This window comes from Stegodyphus dumicola, chromosome X1 (assembly GCF_044657685.1).
Source record: "Stegodyphus dumicola isolate Sdum_Otavi_A_Nest chromosome X1, ASM4465768v1".
In the NCBI taxonomy this organism is placed as follows: Eukaryota; Metazoa; Arthropoda; class Arachnida; order Araneae; family Eresidae; genus Stegodyphus; species Stegodyphus dumicola.
Window position 1 is genome coordinate 206890162 of NC_140780.1, and position 18788 is coordinate 206908949.

Sequence of the window (18788 nt, forward strand, 5' to 3'; positions counted from 1 at the left end):
ATATCGGAATGTCTGATACGTTGAATTTGTAAGAAATACATCTTTTTCTGGAACAAAGGCAGACGTCAGTATTTACAGCATATACATACTTTAAGCAATTTATACTTTCTCAACAGAGTGAAAATTTAACCTTAGGACATTAGAAAATAAAGATTTATTTTCATTGCTAAAATTTCAGGAGAATCTTTCAAGACGTATGCATCTATCCAAATAAATAAATCGAAATAACATAGAAAATGTTTTCAATTAATAAGAACTATGCCCTGAAATGTGATGATTAAAAAAGGAGACGAGATTTTTGCCACGCATTATACTCGTTCCGTAGTCTTTATATTCAAATAAAGATGGGCACATGGATATCCTATTTTCAAAATGCGAATATCCTGGAATGTTTCTTCATATATCATGAAATATATGATGATCCTTTCCCATTTGCTTGCTAGAGTTACTTTTAAGCTTAAAGCACTTTTGCCCCACTACCAATGGATTACTAACCTATCCTTTACAAATCTATACTGTTTCCAAAAGTACATGTTAAAAACAATTATTTTAATAAATAATTCGAAAAGTGCTACTATTGATGTTTCAAAACCTGATGCTATATACAACTTGGAGAATATAAATGTAACGTAAACATTTACCGAGTGCTGAAATGCTAGAAGAATGCGTTTTTTATGAAAATATGAAATTGAGCACTTTACGAATCTGTGAAGTTCGTCTATAGAATTCTGTTTCATGTAACCAAATGTTACGAATACTTGTCAATATCATGTTTAATGATGAATCGAGATTTAATATACAGTATGAATGCAGGAGTTTTTTGTATTTGAAACGACTGCCGAGAAAATTGGATCCTATGGTAACCAAGCATCCTTCATGGATATCTCTTTCTCTCTCTCTCGTTCTTCTAGTAGAACAGTAAGTCAAAAAGCAATTTGGGAAAATTTTTGTTACTGTTTTTGTTGTAGGATCTCCAAGAAAAGTTTCAAGAGGACAATCGTGGAATTTTTAATGCTGCCTCAGTAATGACCACAAGTTCTCGTAACTAAGCTGTTCTCCAAATTTGACACCGAATGACAAAGGAATCTGAGTGATATCCGTATGTATATTGTAGAATGTTGGTGAGCTAGCAAGGCAACTGGCCTATATTTATCTTAAACTGTGAATCATATGAATGTATTTTAAATTGGAAATCCACTCTATCTATTTCAGAAGTGGTAATATAATACAATGCTTTATTCTAATTTGCTGCTATTTTAGGAGAATAAATTATCCTTTTGCTCTGGACCTTCTCAATTTTACGTACGGATTTTGGAGGATTCATTCCTTATGCCTTACCGCCTTTCTTTAAATACGCGATGTAAACATATTATGATTTATCTATCTTCCGGATTGGGCATTGTGAGAGAAATTTTAGTTGAAAATTCCTTTAAGCACACAAGGAAGGTGGAATCCGAGTTTGAACTAGGCTGTGTAATAGAGCTACCAGAAAGCGGATTTTCTTTTCGCTATATTGCAGAAAGACTTGGCTGGGATATACCCACTGCACACGCGTGCTGACAGCTGTCGTCACGGAAAGATACCTGCACAAGAATCCCGGCGTTAAACGTACCAGCATTCAAAGGGAAAATCTCCGTACTCGCCGCATGGCTGTGGACCGTAGCACTGCATCTGCAGCAGATATTCGAGCTTTTGTAGGTACCAGGTTGACGCAGCAGACTGTAGAAAATTGATTCATCGAGAAATAGCTGTAATTCAGATGCCCTGTAGACTTTTAAATCAGTTACATACGCGGCTAGGTTGGTGTGAAGTTAGAGCTCACTGGTTGAGCAAAGTTGAGAGGATAGATATTTCTCTCTTGCGCCAATGCTAATAATATGTTGGTTAGGAGGAGGCTAGGTGATTGCTTGGATTGCACTCTCGACGTTATACCATGCACAAATTTGCAGGTCAGACGGGCGATTGCACCAGTTGTTCTGTCATACTTGAGCAAAATACCAGGAGAAACTTTCCAACAGGATAAAGCTTCTCCCCACATCGCTTTATAACTCAACTTCTTCTACAGATTGTCGATATGTTTTCTGGGCGTGCGAGATCACCCGATTGTTCTCCCATTGAGCATGTATGGGCATCATTTGACGTCAAATATAGTTCATTCACAACCAGCGCAGACTTGTGCTGGTTTGACTGATCAAGTGGAACAGGAATAGAACTGTACCCCACAAAATGGCATACGGCACTTGTATGACACAATGCATGCGTGTTTGCATGCTTTCATTCAGTAATGGGGCGACTATAGAAGCTAACAATATACCAACATTTCGCATCGCTCCTCTCACGCATATTTTAACATGTGACCTTGAAACAGTCATGAAATCAATATGTTACCTAGATAAATGCTTTGACTAAACTTCTTTTCTCTAAAATGATTTCGTCTCAGTGTTGGGATTTCATTTTCAATGAGTGTATAAATAAATGCATGTGTACTTGCTTTTCAAATACTACAGCTTTTCAAATACTACACTATGACGGGAAGCGGGCAGAAGAACCACATTTATTTTACATGATAATCAAATACATAATGACGAGAAAATTAAATTATTAAAATTTCAAGTAATTGTGATGTATAGTACAAGCATAATTCAGTGCTTCGAACCTCTATTTTTGGAACAATAACTACTATTATATGGCTAGCCATGGAGCCAATCAGAATTTTGATGGCAACTGCAGGTTTGTAATCCAGTAGTTTCATGTCCATGCCAGAGTCACTGCCAGCGTCATCAAGTTTTTATGGAACTAGATGACGGATGTTCTTGTGCCAGTCTCGCTACAACCATTAATCAGATGTTTTAATTTTATAGGGACCCAGAGGAGAAAGCGCCTTCCAAAGCAGGAGACTAACGGCCTGTCTACTGTGGAATTATACTGCCGTTTGTTCAGCATGGGGACTTGAGCTGTCTGACACCGAAGAAATGTCGTATTTATGAGAATTACAAATAATCTAACGGTGGTTGATCAAATTAACGGCTATGCAGAACTAGAAGTGAGCGTCATAACACAGAGTATTCTAAAGACACGTCAATTCATGCCATGAGTTAGGTGCCGATATGACGATAAAAAATGCAAATTTTCAACTTTTGTTCTTCTTGGTACTTTCCAACACGGATATGGTTATCCTGATGCTGAAATGAAAAACGTATTTACTCTGATAAAACGACGTTAATCCATTGAAGCGCCCATGGCTATCGTTAAAGGACCGTTTGTAAGCGCGGATTTCTGTTCTCTAGTGCCAAGGCAAGTCGATGTATGACCCGCTGGCTGGAATGTTTTGGCTTTGCAAATATCTTCACAAAGTACGAATAGATCTTTTGTTCTGTGCATCCTTAACATCGTCTATCAAAAGGTAATGATCAACAAAACAGGTTTTTCTGCAGGATAATGTTAAATCACAAGCGAACCGCAAAATTTCATAAAAAAATAATAATGGGAAATTTTTACTAATCCACTGAAGTGTTCAGATATTGGACCCAGGAGTGACGACACTTTTATTTCAGTTCAGTGCTTTTTTTGTTTGCAAAATCTTCCACAATCTTCAAGAAGTTCAAGAGATTATAACTGAATAGTGTACAAGAAAATTAATTTGCATAATATGAATTGCAGATTTGCATAAACAATATGCAGAAATCATAGAACATGACTGGAGTATGTTTTATGGTGATTACGGGTACTGCAGTCGATCAGGCTTCAATTTCATATCGCAGTTCGTCTACTATTCTCTCTGGATCAGCTTCTTTGAAACCTAACTAGGCATTTCCATTTTAAAAGCATTTAGAGAACGTTTTGGCCAGGGATTGGCTCGAACACTCTGTATACTGAGGAAACACAGGAAAGCGTTCAAAATATGCAGCCCCTATTGTCCTGATAAAATTTAAGGCAACAAAGGCACCGAAGATATTTCACAGAGACAAGTTAAAACCTCAGTAGTTTAATCAGAGCTGGTTCAGCTACCAGATATTTGGACAAGGGATGAACGAAATATGTATCTAGTGACACCGCATACCTCTTCCCGGGGGTCGACAAGGTGCAATTCCCGGCGTTCTGGCTAGTACCTGTAACTAGACAGTCTCGGCTTCTGGGGTAAATAATCAGTTTTCACAGTACTAGAACCTTCGTTTATGCGAGGATAGAGTCAGGCTCGGCAGAGACCGTACTGGTACTGTCTCGTCTGAAATTTGGTTTTGGGCACATTGAGAAATATCGAAGGTTGTCCGTGGCGGATTGGCTCCCCTTTGTTAACACTGGGGAACAGTCTTCGTATTCTTTAATGTGACTTTATCTGTGTTCTTTATATATCTTCGTTTACTTTGAGACTGCTTGCCGGTCGCTATTGATTTGTGTTCCATTAACGCTGACTGTGTGGAATTTTGCTTTCCTGGGTTGTTGGGGGAGGGAGGTTTGCCTTCACGGCTTCCCTCCTAGGGTTGGGGCATTATAAACGTGCAAGGGCTTCTTAAAACCCAGGTCTGGGAGTACCTTCTCCTTAGTGTACTGATATCCAATACCAACCATGTGCCGGACCGATACTGCTATGAAAAGTGTAAATTTCCAACGTTCATTACATTTGTGCCTGTATATAGGGATGCGGCTATTGTTATGCAGTAAGTAAAAGCAGGATTCAGACGAAGTCACTTCACTGATGCATAAGTGTGCATAAGTTTTATTGTAAGCCTTGATACCCAGCCTGTAACTTCTAAGGCAGCCGAAGCAATGTTCTCTTTTGCTGAAAAGTCATGTAATTGCAGATATCATTACGTCGTAAATGTGGATGCTTGGTTTTTGTCAGAAACCTCATTTTCATAACCCAGGGTATTTGATGTGGCTGTACTATCCCGTCCAGCGATGCGAATGAGACGCCTGTTGTCTCAGTCATTATCCGGTAGATGTTGTTGAATTCCCGCAAGTCACTCTGTGGGGCCATCCTGACCCATCGAATGCTAATTTTCGTAACATTAACTGGATTTCGATAAATGTGAGCTTCTACTCTAAGTTAATTCGCAGACCGTATAGGGTACAATTTTCCTGCTACCGAATCGAGGTGTGCTAATACGAGTTTCTTGCTCTTACAGTAAAATACACTATATTCAACAGAAATATGATTTTGAAATGAAAAAAAGGACATAATTATCTGCCATTTTATATTACTTCCAAGCGTCATAACCGTTGCCTGTAACCTTTCTTGCCCTAAAGTGCCTAATTATTTAGATACTCTTCACACAAATTTGTTATGCATTCCTTTTATAGCGTAGCAATTTTAATGCCAACAGAGTAAATAATCCAATTTATGTAATAATATGTTTACTCATTTAATGTTGTCAATCTCAATTCCCACATGTATTTGCTATTAACCTAATATAAGAGAAATAGTTTATATTTGTCATAATAAAATTCGTAACATTCTTATAGTTAATCTGTTTACTATACTATAGTTTGCTGTATCGAGGTTTATTACGTATAAATCAACCTTTTAAATCTTATTTGCGCGGTAACGCTATACACCTTAACAAAGGATCTCGCAGCATCTTTATACATTTTTAAAGTACATTTTTAGCAAAATGTTTGTTAAATGTGTAATAAAACTCCGCCAAGGGAATGCAGGTTACTTGCTCTCGTAGAAGGTCATAATAATAATAATTAGTTAATAATTCATGGTATTTCTCATTAACTTCATTAATACGCAGTGAGACATGTTTACGAAACTTGGCAGGTATGATCTTCTTAACTTTCTAAAGATGTTAATTTATTAGAAGTTTTAGCGCGTTTAATTTGTCCTTTTGATTTAGAAACTTAATGATGTAAACAATTCTTTGTTCGGAATTCTCACTTCTACGAATATCATAAGCTATAATATTAAATTATTTGTAGGCAAAATCTAGGAACGTGACATATGAATAAACTGTTTTGTATCATAAATATACTGTTAACGTTATTCTACACTATTATTCTTTATTCAATCAAGTGCATCACATTTTCGGGAAATCTTTGCCACTAAGAAAATAATTTACATAAGTGAAAAGTGAGAATTACATGGAATTCTGTTACTATGCAAGAAATCAAAACATTTTAGAATTAGAAAATATATTGTACTTTAAAGATTCATTTTCAAAACTTGCCGTAGAAATAAGGAAGAAAAACCATTAAACATTTCCTTTATAATTCATTTTTCTAAAAGTGTTTTTGTGGAAGCTTTAGTTGAGTTGCTCTATATGTGACGAAAACAGGCTGCCATCTATTCCAAAGACTTAAACAATATCATAGATTTCATTAGAAATTATTTTTTAATTTAGAATTTATTTTAATAAATATGCTTTTAAATAAGTAATATGATATAAGAATAATGATAATTTTTTACGCTACCGGTAAATTGCACAAATGATCACATATAACTAAACAAAAGAGTGATCTTTTATTTTATACAAATTTACGAATAACGACAATTTAACATTTCATTAACTGCATTGTTAGAGAATTAAAAACACCATTTTTACTGAGAAAAAAAGGTTTGTCTACTACAAACATTTTAACTTCATTGTTAAAATATATCCTTAAAACCTTTGCCGTTAAGGGATTCACTAATTATGTGACGGGGAGTAAATCACTTTTTGACATTTTTCAACATGAACAGAATGCCATAAATTTTTCACAGTTCCCTAAAAGTCTTTCAAATCTGATGAGTGATGAATAAATTTGATAGTTTAGTTCATGTCAAATGTTCTCAATTGATTTAGATCCGATGACTGAGAGAAATCATGCCAGAAGATCAATTCTTTTCTGTTCGTAACAGGTTTTAGTCATACTTGTTGAAGGTTTTGGACTATTATCTTGTTTACAGGGGCATTTCAGTAGCATGTTCTCTTCTGCCATTGATAACACTATGTTTTCTAAGATAGCCACGTACACCTTTTTTTTTTTCATGATACCATCTACTAAGCTCACGTCATATCACGAAAAACAACCCGATAACTTATGACTGCCACCTTCTTTTTTAAGTTTTCCTTATTATCGTCAAACAACTATTTCCCATCCATTCTAAGCAAATTTACTGTTCTTTCATTGCTCCAGAGTACATTCCTTTAGAGTGCCTTCGATTTTGTATGATCGCTTCGGAATGGTAAAATTTGGCATTTTCCGATATGTATTTTCTTTTAAAACTGGACCTTCCTTGGACTTCGAGATCAGTTTGTTCACCAGGTGGGAGTTGTATTGTTCTGTCACTTACTTACATTAAGACCAGTTTAACCTTGAAAGTCTTTGGCGAACAAAAATAGTCTTTCATTGATTTTCGGAAAAGCAATTCTTTCTGGCTTGAATTTATTTTAGAAGATATACCCCTACGTTCAAGAACATTTTTGTACTTTTATACGAACGCTCGTTAGGGAATAGCCAACTTCTTTTACAATTTTTCTGATTGATAATTCATGATGTGTGTCGTTAAAAGAGTTTGTACCTTCGCGTTGCAATGCTTTACTCTATACTCTTTTTTCTATATTATTCATAAAAGAAAACCGAACATACAGTGATAGATTTCAAAATTAAACAGAAAGAATGATATTTTGATAAACCATTTACGTTTTAAAGGGATAACAGCTATTCTTTAATATACTTCATCTAATGTATTTTCAAGATAATTCAGAAAATCATTATAGGCATACAGAACGATATTATATTACGAAAACACTCCAATAATCGGTGACGACATATACATAATCTTTAAATTATAAACCTAAGGTTCGAACAATTAACATTTAACCATAAATCAAAACGCTAAACAAAGGTTATTCTTAAATTTGCTCAAAAATATAAAGCGTTAGCGGCATTCACGTTTAAATAGTTGAAATAGGTATATGAATATTTATCTTCATAGTGAAATATAAAACATTGGCAACTGCGATTAAAAAAATATGCCTTTTTATTAATGCTGGGTATTTGCCAGATTTGTTTCTAACTGAAAAATGGGAGCCTCGCGTGCTTTCCATAGTTAACTAACAATGACCAGAAAAAGAAATGTTAGTCAGCTAAATTTTAAGAACATTTGCTGCATGCAAATGAGTGACTAATATTGACTTTAGTATATTCATAGCCTTAATATTATAACATCTCCACAAAATCGATTTTCGAGCAAAACTGCGAATAATAATATTTTTAAAAAATACATTTGCTTAAATAAGTTCTGTATGCCTGTAATGATTTTCTGAACTCTATAAAAATAGTCAAAATAATGGAAAATAACTAAGGTGCAACCTGTCAAGAAATGACAGAAAGGAATTTGAAATTCAGGAAGTTGTAAACACATGCATTTGTAATAAAACTGTGGCTTTGTAAATTTGCTAAATTAGCATTTTTTTTCATATCATTATTTCCCACTGAAGTTTGTTTCATTATAGCTGTTTCAATCTCAGTCTTTCAAGATAAAATATACAGCTAATCCTTAAAAATACTGTTAACTTATAAATTAAAAAATATTTATAAGTCAGTTTCAAAATCATTTATCTAAAAGCAGAAAATGAAAATCAGAAATTTCAGGTTATTTGGTAAAACTGAAATATTAAAGTCAGTAATAATTGCTTCATAAAATGCCGTTTCGAAATCACAAGAACAAAAATTGTGAATCGAGTATTTTAATCAGTATTACGAAATTTTTAAAAACGATGAGTTTAGGAGACGTAGGAAATTCTAATGAAGTTCTCATTTCATTTGGAGTACATTTGATAATTTCTGAGATACACTGAACTTTTGCATATTTCAACGTAATTTCAAGAGCAGTTTTTTTTCAAATATATAGATAATATTAGTCGTTAAAAATGAATAAATATGCTGTAAAGTACTAGAAACCAGCTGCAAAACTTCCTGAGTATCAGTTCTTTTATTCGACCAGAAATTACAAGCTTTGATTACTAATCTAAAGGAGAAAACAAGAATTCAATAAGTCATTCAACATAGCTTAGGTGTTTCCAATTTTGATAGCAATAAATTCATTATTCTCTAAAAATAAATTGTGAATTTTGAACTAGCGAATCATTTGCATTTCAAAATAATAATAAAAAAAATGCTTTGAATTATTTACATTACTTCAGTAAATTGCTATGAAAACTAAAAAAACAAATATCATTTTTTCAACCAATAAGAGAGGTACATTGCGCTTGAGAATTATCCAACAGCAAGAAAATATTAGCTCTCAACGAAACTGGTAAAAAAATAGCTGTCGTCGAATCTGAATATCGAATCAGATATCTGTGAATGACTTCAAAAATCTTCAGCATTTATTTGATTCAAAATTTTATAATACTTTAGAGAAATTTTATCAATCAACTAAAGAAAATAAGTAAATATTAACCAATTAATAAAGGAAATGTTTAATATAATAAGAGACAAAATTGGAGTTAAGTTTGTATTCAATTCTATTTAAGCTTTAGGCTTAAATTTTATGCTGATTTTTAAACTTCTATTTTTCTAAATAATATACATTTAAGAAAATTAGAAGTATACCATGAATATTTATTTTGGTTAAAAAATTAAAATTGTTATGTTAAAAAATTTTAAATAAAATATAATCAGTCCTGACTTTTGAAATCTGGATTTTCATTTAAGAACTACAAAATCGAGTTTCATCATTTTAATTTTCTTTACACTGTCAGTAATCCACGCAAAAATATTTATTTTAATATTGTACATATAATCATGTATTTGCCATTTATTTTACATACATTCAGAAGACTTCTTTTGAAGTTAAAAATGCAGTTGTCAATATCGGTATGATTTCTTGAGCATTAGAAGAATAGGATTTACCCGAAAGAATTCCTGCGTTGAGGAATACATGAGAGTCCCGTATTCGACTTCTGTTTGTTTGGCGAGGTCATCTGCAGAATTGATAGGCGTAACCATCCGTTCTACTGTCAGAAACGCTGCCAAATTGGCTGTATAAGACGATATGATAATAAGGGTGAAGAACCACCATACACTTCCTACAATGCGCCCTGATATCGATCTGAAATAAAGATAGTAAAATGTTAGGTTTTAAATATCGGCTCTGTGAGTGTGTGTGTATGTATAAAGGAAAATAAATATCTGGTATTTTTTTATTAAACAGTCTACTTGAAGGGAATAAACGCTGCAATGATCTAGTTAAAACCTATCAAGTTATACGTTTCCTTCGAATATTTTAGGCCCACCAGCGGCCGAGCGGTAAAGGCGCTGAACACTGGTAGTTCGGTCTGAGGTTCGAATCCCGCGAACGGGCTGGCTGCATGGGCGTTTTCGTGGTTTTCCCCATGTGTAACGTGTATACGAGCCAGTTTCCCTTAGAAAGTCCTCCACGAAAGGCATCCCTCCCTTTAGGCAGATAGCCCTCGTGTGCTTTGCCATAATTAAATACACCAACACACCAACACCACCTTCGAATATTTTAAAGTTCCAGCTTCAGTTAAAATTGTTACATACACACTACGACTTACACGAGTAAAATTCATTCTAACTGTGCATCCTGCAAGTGTTTTGGGAACTGTAATCTTTCGTAAATAATCATATTATTGTTAAATATTATCTGATATTAATTAAAAGTGGCATTTTTCTTTAGAAATTTCCAATTTGTTTTGTTATTACATTGCAGAATATGTTTGAAAATCGTAATGCAATGCGTTTAAAAATTGTGTTTGCATGCTGATTTGCCAAAGATGTACTACATCGTCTGCAAATGTATGCTAAAGACTTCAACAAAAATTGTGCTGCAACTCTTAATAGATAGTAGATGAATAGTTCATTTGGCCGAAACACACCACTATATATTAGGATACAGTTTTATTATACAGACTTATTTCTCTTTTTCGAGGAGTTCATTCCATCAGTTTGTCCAAACGTTATGTCATATTAATGATTTCAGGAAACGCTCAAAACATTATATAAGTTATATTCCTGTTTAGAAGGTTTTAAACGATTCAACTCATGTAATTAGTTCATTTGCACAATATTGTCTCAGCTATGTTACAAATACACCAGCTTTTAACATATTTGATAGATAGAAGAGAAGTAGATGCCTAATTCTAGCTAGCCATTGAATAATATAATAAAAAAGAAAGCTGACTCATACATTCAAATGCACACTTCAGATCGTTGCAAAATGTAAATATGCATTTTTTAAAAGATCTATTGTATACATGTTTTCTGACATTTAAACTTAAAATTTTACAATTTTATTTTACAATGCATTCCAATTACCTTTATGTCTCCTTTCGTTTGATGCCACAGATATGTTCTTTTGAAGACTATTCAAGAAAGGTTAATAAAATTCGCTTACCTTAAAAGTAATTTTAATGATTTCCTGTGGAGTCCATGTATCCAAAAATATATTTCATACTTACTTGTTTACATAAACGTTTCTTATTCTAAATTCTAGATTATAATACGCTTAGTACACTTTTAATATTTTTTGAAAGTGAAATATTCCGTACTCAAATGTTACGGTAACATCATATGCCTAAAACATATCTTTAACAATATGGCTTTTCTAAAATTACGAGTGAAAATAACGTTCCATTACTGTCTAAATAAAATTATTCACTTACACAATCTCCAGATAAAAGCATACAATAAATAAACCGCCTTACTTTTAGTGAGCACAATGCATATTGAAGTCCATAAAGAAGGTTAAACGTTCTTAGAAACCTCAAGTCTCAGTGCACATTATGACTAACCTGGGGCAAATATCACAGCCTTGTTGCATGAAGGCCCCTAAAGAGAACCATAAGCTATTGTAGAGGGAAAAATCATTGGAGGCATTTGGGCCCATGAAATGTTCTTCATATTTCCATTCTTGCGGAGAAAATCGGCTCACCAAAAACAGGACAACAGATACTCCAACGTAGGCGAAAATGATGCACATCCATATCTCTTCAGACAATGGGTTCATGAAGGAGAATACTCCTGGTTTTTTCTTCATTGGTTTCTTTATCATAATGCTGATCCCCAGGGACATGAAAGGTTTCGTGAAGTCAATAACCCTTTCCCTCGCTGATGTGATGGTCAACGGGGCTATGGCAATATCGGCTTCCTGCAAATAAGAAGAAATGGTATTATAGCCTTTGAAAATGGGCTGACAAATGAATATAAATGTTTTGTTTAGGAAATAATTTAACGACATTTATTCATTTCTTCGATTATCTACTTTTTAATTTAATGCATCGTTTTAGATAATATAAGGAAAGTTTATTCCTTAAATATAATGTCAGTTTAAAGGAATATTTTGCCTATAGCACACGGATGAAATAAATTAACTACATTAAAATCAATACAAAAGAGCAAGATCATAATTAGAGTTGCAACACCAAATAATAAAATTACGAGTGCATCAAATCAAATGAAAAAAAATAAGAAGCAGACATGAGATTAAAATCACTTATCATTTAAATACTTCTAGGTTTAAAGAAAATGTCAACGTTGGGTCAAATACCTCTAAAAAGGTAACTTACATTAGGCTTTCATGATTTTCGTTTAAATATAGCGTATATATTATCTGACTTTCCTTAAATTTAGGAAGATAATTCTCACAAGTTTTACGCATTTATTAATAAAAAATACCAAAATAAAGATAATCAAATTTCTTACACATTATGGCTTAGTTTCTTCATTCGGTGACAGAGTTAAAAAGTTTATTCTTGAGTATTTTTAGCACTATGAATAAAACTTGACATTAGGAATTTCAATATTAAATCATTTGGTTTAATTTTTTAGAAGTTTAAAAAATAACCGATTAAGAAGTTGGCGGTTAAAATGTCATTTTAAAAATATTTACTCTTTCACATATCGAACAAGAGTACAGCCAAGAGGCTGCATTCCATTGCCTTCTTTGGGAAAAACGCTGTCTTTCCCTAAAGTCAAGCCCTCTAGTTTCATCATCCTTGATGACTTTAGCTGATAACCTTTTATTGACAGTATCTTTGCAACAGTTCCGATTTCCTGCTTGGATTAAGGTGAGATTTAAATTTCATCTTTGACATCTTCAGCCAAATACCGATTGCATTTTTCCTGAAACAGTTTTGCAGCAGTTCCGATACAATTTGAACTGACGTGAGATTTTAATTTTCGTTCATAAGACTTAAGCCAGCAACTGAAAAGTATCAGAAAATTATACTTTTTTTCTCCCCATTTTTATTCTTTTATTGAAGTGAGCAATATCCACATCGTATCTTTCGAAATTTTTGGACTGTTACTTTTGACATTTGCCAGCCGTTTCTTTTACCACTCGACCTAGCGAGTCTAACTATTTCAATAGGCAGTATCTTTAGCTTTCATTCAACAGGCTAGATAGTAAGTTCTTGGACTCTTGCGATTGGACTTTCCATAAGATCTTTAATTTTTCTTTCAAAGAGCACAGTATGTTATTTATCTAACTGAATAATTTAAATGCAGTTAATCTAACTGAATAATTTAAATGCTTCATATTACTTACATTAGATCTAATTGATAACTATAAGGTGTTTAATATTGAATGGGACAAATCGAATAGCATAGTAGAAATTCTGTAATTAATTTATTGAGCCGAAACAAACTAATTCTGAAACTACAATTATAGTTTTACCCGACAACAACAAAAAATCTTCCGGTTACGAAATCGCCGTTAGAGGCACTGTTAATCGAAATGGCTCCATCTATGCAGTAGAAAGCGTACTATGTTTTGGAAAATGCCAAAACATCATCGTAAGGTAAAGAACCACCGCAAAGTCAAACATCGAATGGTGGGTGAAGCAGATTCAGGACATGAGCTGCTTGTGTAAAAAATCCAGATTAGAAGGAATAGCAGCCAGAAGAAAAAATTCGTGAAATTTTTAACAATGTCCCCAGAAAATCAGCTCGTCGTCTGAGTTCTGAATTCAATGTGCCTCATGTGACAGTGTGGTCTGTGCTACTGTAAAGCCTACAGTCCCGGCCATACACTTTTTAGATGATGAAGGAGCTTAAATATCTTCCGACAAACAATTGGATAAAGCTTTCTGTGAAAATTTTCAAGATAAGCTAGAGGTAGATGATTTTGAGAACAGACCTGTGTTTATGGATGAAGCCACGTTTTCCGTTTCTGGAAATATAACGTGATTCTCCATAGGTGAATTTTTTTGCGATATTTCAAACAATTGTGCTATGGGTTCTTTTTCCTTTGTGTAAAAATCGATTAAAGAAAGCATTTACCAAAATGTGCTATCAAAGTGGTTATTCGCTCAGGCGGAGGAAGCGGTTCCGAGTTCATTCTGCAGGAAGACGGTGCTCCACCACATTGTTATAAAAATGCACCCCAGTACCTAAACAATAGTCTACACCCCATCGCTGGACTAGCTGTGCTGGGTCAAACGATATGCCATAGCTTTGCTGGTCACTAAGATCTCCACATCTAATACCTTGTAATTTTTAATACGCGATCTTATTGGAGACAAAGTGTTCATATCTTCATTTCCGCAGAACTTGCAGCAACTGAAGTAGTGGATAATTGAAGTGCGCAAATCATTAACAAAATATGCTCTGTCACGAGTGTGGGAGGAACTGGAAGGCGCATAAACATTTTCCGTGTGACCGGAGGGGTATACACAGAACACCTATAGAAACTTGGCTAGCTATAGTTTCATTGTAAATTTGCTTTATAAAAATAAAATAATTACAGCGTTTACGTGTATGCTTTTTGTTTCCCATTCAATATGAAACACCCTGTAATAGAAATATTTGCCTTCTTATTGCTGTAACTTCTTGTATTAAGCATAATATTCTTCAGTACATATTAATTGCTTGTTTTTAAATTATTTTTGGTTGTCAGTGTAGGAAGAAATATTTAGAGTTTCGTCTCATGCTAAAGTCAAAACTTCATTTAATAAGCCAAGTGATTATTCTGTAATGTAGTTAAAATAACTAAAATTAACTTTTTAAGCTTTTATGAAATACCAAATTTAATAAGAAACTTTGGAAATAGTCTGTAAAAGAATACTGAAATATATACATTTCTTAATTTTTATAGCCATACTTTGTTTACCTAAAATGCATGTGCCCTTCTGTTTCGTTTGAGGGTGCATAGGTCTACATCACGTTGCAATAACCAAGACTAATAAGCATAAATGAAAGCCAAAACATTAGACTTCATTCATGTGCAAACAGACCAGAGCTTATGTTAGTTATGAAACGTACGTGAATCAAAAAGTGAAAGAAAATAAACAAAGGGAATGAAAATGTCAGCCTTGAAATGTTAATAAAATCTTGAACTGGCTATTTAAAGAACAAGTGAAATGATCTGAAATATTTCAAAAGATAACGACGTGTTAAACTTATTATAGATGCAAAGCTGCTTGGAATTCGAGAGGGCAAATAAAAGTTATGCTGCTCGTGAATCGAGAACACGAAAAGTAAACTTAAAAAAACACTAATTATCATCTTCATCTGAAGTAAGATTTGTTGAGGCTCAAATTTGCTTGATAAACTGATTAAAAGCCTAATTATTAATAAAATTAATCCTTAAATCAGTTTTCTAATTTACAAATTTCTGAATTACTTAAATTACTTCTTTACTTAAAAGTTATATTTATAGATAGAAGGTATGCAGATAAGCATCTGTATTTGTTAAAAGAGATTTTAACGCAAAATATTATTTAATTTTCCCAGTTCGGTTTATTGTTGCATTTTTATATAAAAACTACGCTTTGCTACGACACCTCTGAAAATTATGCTCGATTAATAGCTTGTGATACATTGGACTTAGATGATATATGCACTTGCAACGAAGCTTTTGCAGCTGCTAAGCCAAAAATGTTCCACAGTAGCCGACAATGTATAAATTCTACGCACGTCTAGCATCAAACAGCCTTCTGCCTGTATTCTCAATTACGGTCGTTTTCCGATCTTCTTTCTTACTTAAATCACTGAGCTAAATAAACAAGATATAATTTATACTTCATCCCTGAATTACAAAGCCGGTTATCAGAGACATGGGAGGAGTATTCTAGCAACCACATAAACGAGAAAATGGAGCTTAATAAATTAAACTGTCAATTAATTTTAGATACCTTTACAATTCCAACTAGCGTTAACTCCCAGTTATCTCAAGGGGGATTTCCCCTTTAGTCGGCAGACATTTGACTCGATTTAATTAAGTAAAATATCAAATAAGAGGCTAATTTCTTTTCTAGGGGAAACGTTCTCAGTTAGCTAATATAGGTAATGGAAACGTCCTACCTAAAAGTAAAAATAGATAAACAGGAAATTTAAAAAAGCGAAAAACTTTAATTAAACACGAAATAAAGCTTAAAAGAACTTTTCATTTCGCTGTTCAATTTGAGAGTCTAATTTAATGTATTTTGAAGTGCGTTAGCGTGACATTGAGAGTCTAATTTAAGGCATTCTGGTTCATTATCGTACTATAGTTCCTTGGTAAGTGCGCAATGGGGTAGGTTAGAATTAACATATTTAACCTGAAAAATACAAAGACTATTACGAATATCAGAGAACTTGCACTATTTCATAAGTCTAGTAAAAAAATGAGACAAAATCTGCATTTTATAAATATGGTACGCATACGCAATTATGATTTTTTATTTATGATTCGTTACCTGACAACCTGTAATTAAAGCTGTATTGATGAAAACATAATGGATATTTAATTTTCTCATCTGCGTTATAAAAAGTTTTGACAAAATACAGTCATGCTCAAAATTAAGCAATCGACGCCGAAAGACAAGATAATAATGTTAAATCTGGAATTAAAACATTACGATTTACATATGAGGTATAGGTTACATCAAAGAATGCAAAGAAGCAACCAAAATTAACATAAAACGCAATCCCGCGGTCATACCACAGAAATTTAAAAAGGGGCATACCGGACCCATGCGTTCAGTTTGCATGCAGCGATAGTTCTGTGTAATCCGAGTTATTCAAATCGGAAAGCATGACCCGTAGGTACCATTTGCACGATGAAAGGTGTTGTAAGGCTGTCACGATGTTTCAAGCTGGAGCAAGACAATCCGCTCTTGCCAGATAGCTAAATGTGCATCGTAGTGTCATCAAAAGGGATCAAAACAACTGTAGAAGACGCGGGTACCACAGCGCAGACGATCGCTTCTTTTTGCCATGTGCAAGACACTGTAGATCACTAACAGCAAGACAGCTGTCGTCGCATCTCCCTACTGCTAAAGAACGGCCCACATCCCGCCATAACCTGCGCGTCGACTGCATGAAGGTAGACTGTACGCACGACAATATGTGATTTGTGTTCTTTTGTCTCCATAGCATGTCTGTTGAATTTGGCGCATGAAGATCAAAGTTGGGATGAGTCTCGATTCAACATACAGAACGCTTCCTGAAAGGCTATGATCGGCATCGTGCGCCAAGTATCTTGGAAAAAGACCATTACAGAGGCTTACGTATGTGGACTGGGATAGCAACGAACTGCCGCTCCGACCTCTGCAAGATTCTTAGGGTTCCATCACAGCCGTCCGATATCGCGACGAAATTTTACACCCTGTTGTGCACTTTTTAGCACTGTAATTTGTACCGACAAGATATTTATCCATGATAGAGCCTGCCCACATAGAGCCTTCAGTAGTGGGGAGTTATCTGGAAAGTAAAACCCTTCCATATCTGCAGTAGCCTGCTAGATCACCAGACCTGAATCCCATAAGTATGTAATAATAACAGTAAGAGTGATAAAAAGAAGTTTGAACATCGGAAGTAGATTAAGTTTGGATAATTTGTAAAATTACGAAGATGCTTCTTATCTAGCATGCTTGTTAAAACCAATTTTAAAAAAAAAAGAACTATATTTTTAATATGTACGCAGTAAGCAGTGAGTGACAGTTTACAAACAAATTATTTTCTTTCATAACTGTTCAAATATGTTGTTTCAGACATTCGAAAGTTTGAAACAGTTTGCTGATGAAATACTTAAAGTAATAAGCCACATTTTAGCGGATATTCCTAAATAAGACAATTGCTGTCAAGTTGATAGACACACTATGAAAGAAATTCAATAATTTTAATGTAGTACTTAGATACTTTCCATTCGGTATTGCAGGTGTCACGTACCTCCCATACTCGACATTTGGATTCGATTTTCCAGTAAAATTATAAAAGTTTGAAGAACTGTATTTTCTCTTGTGGTGAATTCAGTTTCCATCGCTACCCTATTGTACATCCTAAGCAACTTTTTGATATCCATGCTGATGAAATGTCCAGTCTGCCCAACTATACGATGAAGAATGGTTCATATAATATTCTCAAAGTTATCCCCCATCCGCTTATGAAGGGCACAAAATGATATATACCCTAGTAGCACACGACGTTGCAGACTGGTCTGAGAAGATGCAAAGTGGTTGCGGTAACTTTTACGACGTCTTTACAACGTGGCGAAGACGCAAAATATTTGCCGTTGCATCTTAACAATTTGTCGACGTGTCTGAAACGTCATGATATGACCGCTTTTAGACGAGATCGTTTTAGCATTTTTTTTTATTTCATCAGCATTTTTTAGAATGAAAAGAGACTAAATCTGCCCTTTCAAGAATCTGAAGTCCACATAAGATTTACTTTGCAATGTTTCATTACTTTATTTGATCTAAATATATTAATCTAAGGTAGATTCATCTAATGAAATGTAAATTTAATATAAATACTTTTGATTTATTAAATTTAATTAGTACTAAAAATACGTGCTAAATAATTGTTTAAAATTTTGTTAAAATGATTAATACTTAAAATATATTTTATACATA

The 18788-nt window shown here is 33.9% G+C and overlaps 1 protein-coding gene across 3 annotated transcripts in view; it reads right to left on the reverse strand.

Moving 5' to 3' along the window:
* The window catches only part of LOC118197897 (glutamate receptor 1-like), a 396844-nt gene that overhangs the window by 37864 nt on the left and 340192 nt on the right, over positions 1–18788 (reverse strand). For all 3 annotated transcript variants that reach the window (XM_085808310.1, XM_085808312.1, XM_085808311.1), the window contains exons 10-11: positions 11745–12100; positions 9844–10042 (exon numbers count right to left, since the gene is read on the reverse strand). In XM_085808310.1, coding sequence (XP_085664436.1) covers positions 9844–10042; positions 11745–12100 — 555 coding nt within the window. The remainder of the gene's footprint in view (positions 1–9843; positions 10043–11744; positions 12101–18788) is intronic.